The following is a 13,885-nucleotide window of genomic DNA, read 5'->3' on the forward strand; positions in this document are numbered from 1 at the left end:
GGATCAAGATAATTACAATCTACTGCTTTAGGTATGAAAATATAAGAATTCTATTTTTACTTAAATAGGAGAAAAAGCTTTGAAATACTAACATCTAGAAAAATATAGAGAAATATAATTCTCTCTGACGCAGAACTTGTACATATCATGACACAAGTGTTCACCTAATTTAACTTCAAAAGAAAATATAAGATAGGAAAACATGAATAGTATAAAAGGGTAAGTAAGAAAACTACATGCAATGTTTCTCAAAAAAACCTCTTCAACAGAACTGTTTTAAAAGTAAAAAATACGTTGCATCAGTTACGATGATCATCGAGTAAATACCATTAATTATTTCCAATTATTTATAATTAGCTTTTATAATAACATAGTTCGGTTATTTAATTCACACCGGATAATGAACAAGCGTGGTAATGACAACCACATAAACGTTCTGCAATAAGGTATTCAAGCAGCAAGCTAATTGCTGTAAACTGACCTTGACTGTCTGGGACAAAAGTTGTGTCTCATTAAATCAAAGGCAAAAATACCATTAACTTCATTTTCTCATACCTTCAAGATATTCTGATGAAATCTACCTAGCAATTAGGGTACTTTCTGCAGGAAAAAGGAATTTCATCCTGTACTTTATTTTGAAGATAAGTCACGTCCTGTCCTTCCATCTCAAGTGAAGTTTATCCAACATCCCAGGAAGGCACACTCCAAATGACTTCAGGAGAAGTACATTCTTTTAGTAAACACATGGTAACTGGAAAACTACGTCTGGATCTATTTTTTTTTAATCTTCATTTTGCAGTAACTACTTTAAATGCCATGTATAGATTTTTTTCCACTTGTCACAAGTTCTATGGGCTGCACTAGTCTGAACTACTATGCCAGAAAGTTTCTCATGCCAGGAATAAGGGAAAAAACTGCCAGAAAAGTAGCCTTCCAGCTCCCAAGGCTAAACTTATTACATATTTCTGAAGACGGATTACAGAAATGAAGATTGTAGGAAGCAGATTACTTTTCAAACAAATTGTTTTACTTACAAATTAGCAAATCTTACCATGAATGGTATCATAAATTGGAAACCATCCTGAAATGACTGTAGCTGCTTCGCTATAGAGCAAAGGATCAATATCTATGTACACTTTGCCAATGGCATCATTAGCACTGTAGGTATCATGATCAAGAACTGTGATCTGGAGAGGCTCATCTTGTAGCTCTTCATCATCTACCTAGAAACAAATATTAACATGGAATCTGAGTATCTAAAAAAAAAAAAAAAAACAGCAAAACACTGCTAAAAAACAAATGCAAAAAAGAGGAGGGTTAGTTATGTACAGTGACCTGACACAGATCAATCAGTAATTTCGATTTCTTGTATCTAAACAACACATTCACTTGTTTTTATTTTACCCTTCACAGACTGCTGGGTTCATGGAACCAGAGTTATCACTGGGAGAAAACCAGAAAAGCAAGATTACAGTGATTACGCATTTTAAAATTCCACATGATTTAAGTCACGTTCCCTAGATTATCTGCCCATCTCCACAATACATACTTTCCAGGAAGAAGAAAAAAAAAAAGTAAGATAAAGCATTTCAAAGGACTATTATACTCTGCAATTATCATAGAATCATAGAATAATTTCAGCTGGAAGAGACCCTCAGGATCGTCGAGTCCAACCATAATCTAAGCTATCTCTAGCACTAAACCATGTCCCTAAGAACCCTGTCTAAACGCCTTTTAAACACCTCCAGGGATGGTGACTCCACCACTTCCCTGGGCAGCCTGTTCCAATGCCTGGCAACCCTTTCTATGAAGAAATTTTTCCTGATATCCAATCTAAACCTCCCCTGGTGCAACTTGAGGCCATTTCCTCTTGTCCTGTCACTTGCTACTTGGGAGAAGAGCCCCACACCCTCCATGCTACAACCTCCTTTCAGGTAGTTGTAGACAGCGATCAGGTCTCCCCTCAGCCTCCTTTTCTCCAGGCTAAACAGCCCCAGTTCCCTCAGCTGCTCCTCATCAGACTTGTGCTCCAGGCCCCTCACCAGCTTTGTTGCCCTCCTCTGCACTCTCTCTAGTATTTCAGTGTTCTTACGATGAGAGGCCCAAAACTGAACACAGGATTTGAGGTGGGGCCTCACCAGTGCCGAGTACAGTGGCACAATCGCTTCTCTAGTACTGCTGGCCACGCTGTTCCTGATACAAGGCAGGATGCTGGTGGCCTTTTTGGCCACCTGGGCACACTGCTGGCTCATGTTCAGCCGGCTGTCAATCAACACCCCCAGATCCTTTTCCCCCAGGCAGCTTTCCAGCCACTCTTCCCCCAGCCTGTAGCGCTGCCTGGGGTTGTTGTGACCCAAGTACAGGACCCGGCACTTGGCCTTGTTCATCCTCATACAATTGGCCTCAGCCCAGTGATCCAAATCCCTCTGTATGGCCTTCCTACCCTCCAGCAGATCAACACTCTCACCCAACTTGGTGTCACCTGCAAACTTACTGAGCGTGCACTCAATCCCCTCATCCAGATAATTGATAAAGAGATTAAACAGAACTGGCCCCAATACTGAGGCCTGGGGAACACCACTCATGACTGCCTGCCAACTGGATTTGGCTCCATTCAACACAACTCTATGGGCCTGGCCATCCAGCCAGTTCTTTATCCATCGCAGAGTATACCCACCCAGGCCATGAGCTGCCAGCTTCTCCAGGAGAATGCTGTGGGATACGGTGTCAAAGGCCTTACTGAAGTCTAAGTACACAACATCCATAGCCTTTCCCTCATCTACTAATTGGGTCACCTTGTCATAGAAGGAAATCAGGTTGGTCAAACAGGACCTGCCTTTCATAAACCCAGGTTGACTGGGACTGATCATATGGTTCTCCTGTAAGTGCTGTGTGATGTTACTCAAGATCATCGGTTCCATGACCTTGCCCAGCACCGAGGTTAGACTGACAGGTCTGCAGTTCCCCGGATCATCCTTCCAGCTGTTCTTGTAGAAGGGCGTCACGTTAGCCAACTTCCAGTCAACTGGGACCTCCCCAGTTAGCCAAGATTGCTGGTAGATAATGGAAAGTGGCTCAGTGATCACCTCCGCCAACTCCCTCAGCACCCTTGGGTGGATCCCATCTGGCCCCTTAGACTTGTGGGTGTCCAAGCGGTGTAGCAGGTCACTAACCATTTCCCCTTGGATTATCGGGGCTTCATTCTGCTACCCATTCCTGTCTTCTGGCTCAGGGGGCTGGGTACCTGGAACACAACTGTTCTGACTATTAAAGACTGAGGCGAAGAAGGCATTTAGTACCTCAGCCTTTCCCTCATCCTCTGTCACTATGTTTCCCTCTGCATCCATCAGGGGATGGAGATTCTCCTTAGCCTTCCTCTTGTTGCTAATGTATTTTAGGATTATCAGTGCTCTCACCCATCCAAACTGGTCAGTGGCTTACAAGACTTTTTATACAACCCGCTTAAGAATTCAGTAGTTTCAGACATGCACTTTCCTAAGTAAACACAATAATCCACCTATTTTTTAGCATACACAGACAGACATTCCACAACTTTTTGTGTTGAACATCACAAACCAAGAAACAGGTTTGCTAAATGCAACTGGATGACTCATCTAAGTGTTTGCAGGATTATAACATGTGGTCTTGCAGAAAGATCAAACTACACATACACACACACACTTATTATGTCTTAAGCAATTAGTGTTTTCTCACTCTTTAAAATGTGGACTTTTTTTTTCCCCGCGGTGTTGCTGTTTGGCTCCATTTTTCCATGCAAAAAGATAAAATTTTGAGATTTCTGTTACTGTTAAAAAAACCTCTTTCTCTATGAACAGAATTAACCCTCCACAAAGATCAGCTCTTTCCCCTCCCCAAAAAAACTACTCCAGGAACTGAAAGATAAAAAAAACCCATAACTGATTTCAGCACCACAGTACTACTTTCTTAATCAACATAGACTGAATCAAGCATTCCATGCTGATTAATAATCTACCTAACCTTACTATTTTATATTTGCTCTAAAATATTTCTAACATTATCAGCTATTACATCACTCACTACATGCACATATATTTACAACCACGTTTATACTGTGATATTATCTTAAAACACTATAAAGGAACCAGTACTATATATTCAAATGTTTTAATAATTAGTCTATTCTAGATACCATTACATAATTTTTTAAAAAAAGTAATAAAAATGCAGTAACAAAAAAGAATATTTAAACACTTGTTCAGGGCATAATGTCAAAGGACGTCAATGAATTAGATACTGGAAAGCAACAAGCAATTACAGGAAAATGCTGAGTGTCCTCATTATTACATAAGGAAATGGCAAAAGCAAGTGTCCGCTAATTGTTTTCCGTGCTCTTTCCTTTGTAATTTTCCAATAGGAATTCTCCATTTTCTTTTTTGTCAAGTGCATTCTTTTTGCAACCCAAAGTCACATTTCTAATACCAATTAACCTTCCTTATTGAAAATTACCGCTTTAAAAAAAATACAAGCATACGCACAGTGATATCTGAAAGCCTAATCCATAAGGCTATTTTCCCCCCACTTTCACCTCTCTCTTGTCTTTTTTAGTATTACCAAGAGTAACATTTGAGTTGGATCTAATCTGGCAAGATTTTAACTTTACAAGCAGTCCTAAAAAGCCAATGAGACACCTTTAGCAAACAAGGTCTAACTGTAGTTAGGTTTGCTGAAAAAGCTTCATGTGTATTTAAACAAAAATGCACTTCTCTCTGCAGAACTCATTTTCTGCCTGAAATTAAATTATTTAATTAAGGGCATCTAAACCAGCGTGTCTATATAGATACAGGCAAACTCTTAATACTTACTTCAAATTTGAACCACTCGGAATTCCACTGAGGATTAAGTGATTTGGGATACACATCTGTCTTAAATGTTGTATTTCCAAACTTTACCTAAAAATACAGGCATTCAATTATTAATAATAAATGTAAATAAATTTAGAAAATCATTACATCTACACATGTAAATAATTTCAAATATATATTTCAATAATATCAACAACTCCTTTTCTTTTCAGTGAGAGCGACTTTTTAATGAATATACATATATCAGTAACTTTCAATGTATCAACACTTCTAATAAATCTCCCCCACTATTAAAATGGTTTCTTTTCCTCCTCAATCACTTCAGAGGTTAAAAAAAAAAATCACTTATATTGGCTATTCAAAGTTACTTGGTATACTCTCTTTGCCTTCTGTTTAGAAATACCGTAAGCGAAATTATTCTATCTAAATACTGATAGTTTATGTCCTATTACTGTTCTCTCTAGGGTTTCCAAATAAGCTTTATTGACAATTTATAAAAGAAACACAGAAATAAAATTATAACATTGGTAAATTTATTTATTAAATTTAAGAAATCTCCCCAGATACACACCAGAAAATAACTGAAACCATCTCCATCAACTGCAATCTTGATATGCTGGACAGATATCAGTAAATTCAGAGCATCAAGGGGGAAGCACCTTATCGGTTTCTATTCCCTTCTTAAAATATAGAAAATTCCAGAAAGCTTATAGGCAGAAAAGTTGGAGGAACTACATATCTATATACATACGTCTATATATCCCTGTAACCTCCCGTTACTGAAGATTAAATACTCTCCACACTTCTGCTGATTAATGAACCTTCAACCACATAATAGCCTATTTCAGGAATCTCCATTTGGTCTCCATATTCCTATTTCAGGACACCCCACCCCCTTTTTTGATGTGGGTTTTTTTGTTTGTTTTTAAGGAAAAAAAAACTGAAAAAAACCTGAATTTCTGTGATGCCCCAGACATCAAGAAACTATGCTGCACAATGCAAGAGCCTTTATTTCACTGCAGCTCTCCTTCCAAACCATTTACAAACACTTGGAATTCTCTGAATGTTACCTCTCAAAATACTCAGTACATGAACTCATACCAAGTATCAGATACTTACAAATACCCAGACTTATGTTTTTGAATTCATTCAAGATTCTTAAGAAAATAATGATTGTGCTGATATAAAGGAAATGCAGCAATCAAAGACTGTTGTGGATTTTGAATGTCATTTTCTTTTAAAAAAAGTCTAAATGGATTTCAGAGACTAAATTCAGACTTAGCTTTTGAAACCTGTATAGCAATTTTTGAAACACTTTTGCTCCAGAAAGCATTGAATAAACGCTTTATACATTTCAGTAACAGGGCGACTATTTTGCATAGGTGCATACTCCAACTCTAAAGAAATTATGCACTTGCTTAAGTACACTCAACTCAGTCAATGTAAAAAGCCTAAAGCACTGCAGAACTGGACTATGAGTTCACACTGAGCCCTGTATATATAAAGGTACATGCCTCAGTCAGCAGAACTCTATACAACATTTGTGACCAAAGAAACAAATTAAAGAACAGTGGGGCCTGTCATTTGATTCAATGAACAGTAATGCTTTTTGAAAAGAAATCACTTCAAAGTAAGCTTTAAAGATAAAAGCCAGAGTGGTATGAAAACACAGGACTAAGCAACCTTAGCATAAAAAAAATCACCTAGCTATCAGAAGGTGGGTGCGGTCTATGTGCATAGAGAAAACTAACAGCACTGCCTCTTAGAATGTGTATTCACCACACAAAGCAGTATGATAAGGTGATACTGACAATTGTTTCAACTGAGCTATATTACATGCCAGAAGCTGCCAAGAAGCAGCAGCGCAGAGCTCCACCCAATCTATTTTTATATGTTATCTAGGGAGTAAATTAGTTCCCTTGGAGCCTCAGGCAGCTATAACTGACCTTCTCCAGTAGTCAAGCTAGTTCATTAAAGCTAGTAGAGATAATCAAGCACTACACTGCTGTCCACTGTACAAATGTAGAAGCACCATTACAGAAGAAATTGTGCTGATCTGCACCAGATTGCACATGCTGGCAAAACCCAAATTATGCATAATCTGAGCCAAGCGAAAGCTCTAAAGCAAGGGTGTCAAACTCATTTTCACCAGGGGCCACATCAGCCTCATGGTTGCCTGCAAAGGGCCAAATGTAATTTTAGGACTGTATAAATGTAACTACTCCTAAAGTATTTTCTAATTTTCTTTTCTAATTTTAGATTTATATTAGAAAATTTAACAAGGAAATTAAAGGCTTGTAATCAACTAGTACTTTAACATTACTTCAGCCTTTCACTTTTATTTAAGTGAAAATGTTTTGTAAAGGTTTTCAGCAACCTTACACTGAAAGATAAAACAATAGTTTCAAGCTCAATTTATTTTGACATAAATCTCACCTGCTGCCTTGCCTACTCCATATGTGGAAAGAGTAGTTCCCACAGTCTAAGTAACAGTCCTAAAACCAATGCCCCATCAACGTATTTCTTTAACCTTATTTGTGCCAAGACATTCATGAAACTGCACATTAACCCAGCTAAGCAAATTGATCTTTCTGAAAAACTTTCTTTTCCTTTTTAGCTAAGGTAGTGTTTAACCAGATGTATTTCCAAATCTATTTTGCTATTCAGACAGTAGAGTTGGCACAGATGGAGCAGGGCTGAGAACAAGTGACCACCAGTAGAAGAGAGCTGTTTCTCACCAAGGCAGCATAAAAACAGGCCAAACAAAACTCAGAGAACTATATTTCCTGTTCCGGTCTTCTGTGTCTCCTAGTAGCACACATCACATTGCTGTAACCTGCCTATTAGTCAAATTTAAAATTACAAGAGAAATGTTTGTAAATTAAAAACTGACTGATGAAACATCTGAAACCAAACATTGAAATAGTAAGTTAAATGATTATCACTCATGAATAAAACAGAACTGTGTACTATTTTAGCTTCATTCAAAAGCACATCAGAAATATGTTTTCACTTTATTACCAATTTACTGTCCCACTAGGCAACGTGCTTAGTGTCTAATGTCAATCAAATTTACCCCAAATCTATTTTGATATTGATATTACCAGACTTTTCAATTCATAGAGTCTTAGAAAGGCACTCTGTCTTTCTACCTTAATTCCAGTATTTAGTCAAACTCAATTTCCATTTGTGGTGTAAGCATTTATTTACATAACATTCCATTTTTAAACAGCTCTTTGCTTTTTGTGAGACTATGATTTCTGAATCTACGGAATGTTACTGAAATATCCTAATTTATTCATACTGGAAATCATGAATCATAAAACAGAAGGATCACGTCAACTTTTTTTACTACGTCCTCCCGGGAAACACCCTGTATATTGCCTGTTAACTATACGATTGTAAAGAAGGTTGAGGTTACATACTTTTGGTGCAATAAATCGATTTAAACAGGTAAACAGTATTTTTGTGCAAGAAAAATCCGCTTTGAAAATATTTTATTATTTCAAATACTTGAAGTAGGAATATGAATATTGGCCTTAAAAGTAAAGCCTGTACAATTCTGCAGTTCATATATTCAGAGCTACAAATGACTTGTGTGTGCTTTTACTGCTTCTCCATCCCACTCACAACACGTCAAACCAAACCCTGAAATGGATTCCATTTGGCTGCCTTATCACCAAGAGCCATTCATCGACAACCTTCAGCCAAGAGAGGCTGAAAAAAAAAAAAAAAAACAAACCGTAGAACAATTTCTAAAATGCCATTCAAATTCTACACGGCTGTCAACTAAAAATCACACGGAGGTGTAAACCAGAAGCCGTTTTAGACACAGCCCCGCGGACAGGGGCTCAGGGCGCTCCTTGCCGCCTCCGCAGCCCCGCCCTGGCCGGGCCTGGCCCACCCTCCAGCCAACAGAACGGCGCTCCGCTGGGACCCGGGCCGGCAGCGCCCTGAGCAGCCCCCGCGGCGGCACCTGCCACCGCAGCGCCGCCGGACAGCAGGGGGCGCGCTGCGCGCCCGCGGAAGCTGCGGGTCCCCCCCCCCAGCCCCGCCCATCCGGGAGCGCCGCGGCGGGGCCCGACAGGTGTCTCGGCCGCGCCGGCCCGGCGGCAGGTGCGAGGGCCCCAGGCGTGAGCCGGCGGAGCCGTCCTCGCCCTCCTCTTCCTCCTCCATTCCCACAAACCTCCACAAAGGCGTCGGTCAGGTCACTGGCGCGGTCCATCACCGGCAAATGGCGCCCTGCCACGATTTTGACCTTCAGCTTCCCCGGCATCTTCCCCCGGCTGCCCCCCGGCTGCAGGGAGAAAACAACAGCGCGCGTCCCATGGAGCGGCACGGCAGAGGGGCGTGGCGGGGCACCGAGCGCGCATGCGCCGCGGCAAGCAACGGCCCGCAGCTGCCTGCTCGGGCCCGGCGCCGCAACGCGGCGGGGAGGGAACGGCAGTTGGGCGCATGCGCTGCTTACCGGGTCACCACCGCAAGCGGCAGACGAAGCGGGGACGGGAGCGGGCAGGCCGCCGCTCCGGCCTCCGCCCCCTGCCCCCTCCCGCCGGCGGCAAGGCCCCGGGGCGCCCGGCCGCGCAGCTCTCCCCTTCCCGCGATCGCCCCGCCCCTACGCCAAGATGGCGCCGCAGGCACGGAAAGTGCGCTGGAAGTCGAGCGCCGACTCCTCGATGCGTTCCGCGCTAGCGCTGCGGCGGCGCCGCGTCTAGGAGAAGCCAGGGTGCCTGAGCGCCGAGTCATCGATGCCCGGGGCAGCGGCGCGGGGCCGCCTCCAGCCCCCTCGCAGGCGGGCCGGCACCGCGACCGCACCTTTGCCCTCATCCAGCCTTGTGGCTGCAGGGCCCGGAGCCGGGTGTCGTCGGGCTGGGCTGCTCAGCGTCCCTGGCCGCTGCGGAGGGCCTGTCCTGGGGCAGCTGGCCCGGCCCGGCCCGCTGGGGGAGCCCTGCCAGCGGCTCCGATGGCTCGGGCCTGCTGTGCCTCTGGCAGCCCCGGAAGAAGGAGCTGATGCAGTGTCAGGCTTGGGTGCTCAGTGGGAGAGTCCTTTAGAGGACTTAAACCCCACGGGTTTAGCTTTGGGTGTTTTTTTTTTTTTTGCTTAATCAAATTGAAATACTTGAAGTATTTGAGGGATTTTTAATAGATTAAATGGAATTTAGTTATCAGAAGTAGGATTTGATATGGTTCTTGTAGCTAGGTTTTGACTTTTTGATGTAAAAGCTCTTTGTTTAGGAAATAGTACTGTGGAAGCTTGAGGGAAACCAAAGCTGGGCTGGCAAGGAGTTACGTCAGGTGCGTGGCTACGGATGGGAGTATGAAACCAGGTTGTGTGAGAATATGTGGGTCGTGGGTTGTACCGCTGGTATGGTCTTGAACAAGAATATAGAAAACCTCTTGTGTTTTGATTAAGCAGTCCCCAGATGTTGAGCCAAATAGTAGATCTGGTTGGATTATTTTCCCTACTTTCTAACTGTACAAGACTAAATAATGCTATGGCCTGGAATGTGATACTTCAAACACAAACTATATGAATGAAATACAGTAGCGTGTGGCATAGCAAATTAATGTATAGATATTTGGCTATTTGTCCTCCAGCTAGCTCGGGAGTGTCAAACTCATTTTCACCCGGGGCCACATCAGCCTGGCGTTTGCCTTCAAAGAGGCGAATGTAACTTTAGGACTGTATAAATGTACAGTATGTATTACATTCGGCCCATTGAAGGCAACTGCCAGGCTGATGTGGCCACGGGTGAAAATGAGTTTGACACCCCTGAGCTAGATGTTTCATTTCACTAATATAGCACTCCCTCTCTTTAGCTCGTTTTGAAGTTACCTTCCAAACAATTCATACTCTTGCTAGTATTCATATCCAAATGAATTATAAACAGGCTATTAGATGTATGTTTCTTGCTCATCCATCCTTATTTGAGCGGAGTACTGGAATAAGGCTGCTCCCAAGGCAGGATAGCAGTAAAGAGCAGAGACCCAGGAAGGCAATCAAAACCAGAAAACATCCTGCTAACGTCAGGGTTTTAGTTTAGACCAGAAACATGCTTTTTGAATGGAATTTCTTGACCTCACCTGCTTAAATGTTTTGGCTCACATAATCGAGCAGTTACAGAGCATATGAACTCAGTATATCATTTGGATAAGACTGAACTGGATCAAACTAGCATACCAGCAGTAAAAAGTCTCAATCATTTATGCAAAATCCTAGCAGTATATACACACCCTCAGGGCAGTCCTGTAGGGCTGATTGGTTACAACGTTAGCATATAAATTATATCACGCTGTTCTTACTACAAATGCTCAGTGAGTAGGGGTCTTCTGGAGGCAGGTAGCCTTTGACGAGGAGGTGTGGGTTTGTATTCAAATCATATTATAATGAGCAAAGTTTAGTTTAAGCACGTCCACAAAATTTGACAGTAATCACTAGATAATCAACTGTTCATGGTTGACTTCTCAATTCCCTGATAGGCTTTGTTCTACAATTAAAAAGTTAATTGCTGCTAGACATCTCATTTATTATTCATCTAATATTAACTTTCTAGTAGGCCGCATGGTCAGGTCTTTTGGCCTTTCTGGCAACATTTGGGCTGAGAGCTTTCTATACTGGCAGAATGAGACCTGTCTTTCCATAAATTAGTATGTTACTTAACACATTTCTTGCCAATAGTATTCCAGTTCTCTAGGGCCAGCAGGGACTTATGGAAAGGGACACGTAGAAGGGACTCAGCTGAAAGTTTAGTCAAAGCCCTAGAATATATAAACTATTTGAGGCATCTAAAATAGCATTAGATTTCCCTCAGGTTTAGGCAAATGCTGTTCAATATAATAGATATACTTGAAACTAAAGCTATACTATGTGCTTTCTCAGTAATATGCATGGCAGAAATCCACAGAAAAGAGGTGTATTTTCATCATAAGGAAAAAAAAAAAAGACCTGACATCTGACTTGGCACTTTAGTATCCACTTCTTGCTGAGTTTTTCCCCTTCTGCTTAAAAGTGACCTTTTAGCAGGTTGTGACAATAGATGTGTTTCAGCAAGATAGCAAATGTGATATGCTTAAAGAACAGCACTATCATATTAGAGCAGGTATTGTCATGTATTAAATGGCATTGTAACCCAACCATACAAACCAAGAATATTGCTAATGACAATATTAAAGGTAATCTTGTGTTGAACGAGTGTCATAAAAATAAGAGAGTTTTGTGTGGGGAAGCTGGGAGATTTTACCATCTGAATGTAAATATCCAGGTATCCTTTCTTTTCCAGTTGCTTTAAGTATGATAGGATTTTGTTTCGTGTTTTGTTTTCTGCTTGACTGCTAGCTCTGTGTGTGCTTAGATTTTAAAAAAAAAAATATTTCCTTTGTGATAGACGTGTGTGTTGAACCCTTGGTTTAGAAATTGATACTCCAAAGAAAATGTTTTCCCCATAATTTCCATCTGCTGACTCGTGACTTTAGAGGAGGTTTCCGTTCCATTAGTGTACTAGCCTTCTTCAAGGTACAGATTAGCAGATGGTGGCCCAGGCTTTCCTGAGGTTACAACATGACCTGAGATCGTAGAATCATGTGGTGGGCTGTGTCTTAACCATGGGGAAAAGTGTTTTTTTATTATATTGCATTGAGTTGATTTGAACAAAAATGAATTAAAATGGTTTTTTGGGTTTTTTAGTTTTTTGAAACACACCAAAGAGACTTTTTATCAGCTTTTGCTTCTTAGCATTCACAGAAGATACTGGCTCAATTTCTACTGCAGTTACTGTCATAAGTAGTCTTTGAAACAAGAGTCTTTGTCAGCTGTTATCAACAAAGACGACTCTGCAGTGCCAGTTTTTTGTTTCTGGAAAAATCCCAGTATTTCATTGTAAAACTACACATTTCAAAGCAACCTGGCTGAAATCTCGAGGACACCAATCTCAAAATATTTTTATTAATGCTCAGAGACGTCCTATGTCCAAAGTGAGAGAGAGATATATATATGTCTATATCTCCTTACCCTGTTTCCCCAAAAGTAAGACGGTCTTACACAATTTTTGCTCCAAAAGATACTTACTTTTTTACATGTATAGCTGCTTGGACACTATTTCAATTGACTTTTTTAATGAAGTGTAACTAGGGCTTGTTTTTGGAGTAGGGATTATATTTTGAGCATCTTCAAAAATCCTGAAAAATCACGCTAGGGCTAGGGCTTATTTTTGGGGTAGGTCTTATTATCAGGGAAATGGGATAGTAAAAGACACCTACATCCCAAACAAAACTTAACTTCCACTCTGACTATATGTGCTATGCTGTGTGCTCCCAATGATGATTTAGACAGGCAAAATCCTGATCGCTACTATTTGTTATTGCCTGTATGTATTTGATGTGGCATTGCAACCCCTAATCCCTCTCGTAGATTAAAAGTTATGAAGTGAAATCCTGTCTCAATAAAATCAGGAAGGTGAAACTCTCACTGAAATGAAGAGATGGGTTTTATTATTAACTCCTGTGGGTAATAAGGTTTCATTATTGAGGTTTCTGATTTACACTGGAGGAGCTCACTGTAGTCAGCCTGTTTAAATAGGAGATAAATAGCAGTATTAATGTCTATTACTATCTATAGGAACAAATTCCTGCCACCATAAGGGTCCCTAATATAGCAAGCATGGTAAGGAAAGGATGAAAGTCTGAGCAGGACAAATTAAAACTGGAAATATGTAGACATGACTAATGGAAATGTGAGGTATCATTGAGCAAGTTATCAAATATAGGCATTTTTTAATTGCCTGTAATCGTAAGTCATTTGGAGCACTTAGAATCTGTAGTTCTGTCACCGAGACTGCCTTTTGTCCTGACCTGTGAGTGAGAACAAAAAAGAAGAGGCCCGTGGCCTTGCAAAGATGAGCACCATACAGAGGAGGAAGGTGACTCTGGGCAGCCTCCAGTCCTCCACAATTGTCCCCTTGCTGCTGGGACGGCTCCCTCCCTGGTCATGCCCACAGAATGGGTGGAGAGTGAACCTGGGGACAGTGGCATAAAGAGACCATGAA

At 41.3% G+C, this 13,885-nt stretch overlaps 1 protein-coding gene across 12 annotated transcripts in view; it reads right to left on the reverse strand.

Moving 5' to 3' along the window:
• The window catches only part of C2CD5 (C2 calcium dependent domain containing 5), a 69,398-nt gene extending 59,950 nt beyond the window's left edge, over positions 1–9,448 (reverse strand). For 7 of the 12 annotated variants that reach the window (XM_065627110.1, XM_065627109.1, XM_065627115.1 and 4 more), the window contains exons 1-3: positions 9,031–9,147; positions 4,845–4,931; positions 1,052–1,223 (exon numbers count right to left, since the gene is read on the reverse strand). In XM_065627110.1, the coding sequence (XP_065483182.1) occupies positions 1,052–1,223; positions 4,845–4,931; positions 9,031–9,120 (349 nt within the window). In that variant the 5' untranslated portion in view covers positions 9,121–9,147. Of the gene's footprint in view, positions 1–1,051; positions 1,224–4,844; positions 4,932–9,030; positions 9,148–9,312 lie in introns of those variants that run through there. The other 5 variants (XM_065627120.1, XM_065627112.1, XM_065627137.1 and 2 more) reach the window with 1 other exon arrangement.
• Positions 9,449–13,885: the final 4,437 nt, after the last annotated feature.

The sequence above is a fragment of the Caloenas nicobarica genome, chromosome 1 (assembly GCF_036013445.1).
Source record: "Caloenas nicobarica isolate bCalNic1 chromosome 1, bCalNic1.hap1, whole genome shotgun sequence".
NCBI lineage: Eukaryota > Metazoa > Chordata > Aves > Columbiformes > Columbidae > Caloenas > Caloenas nicobarica.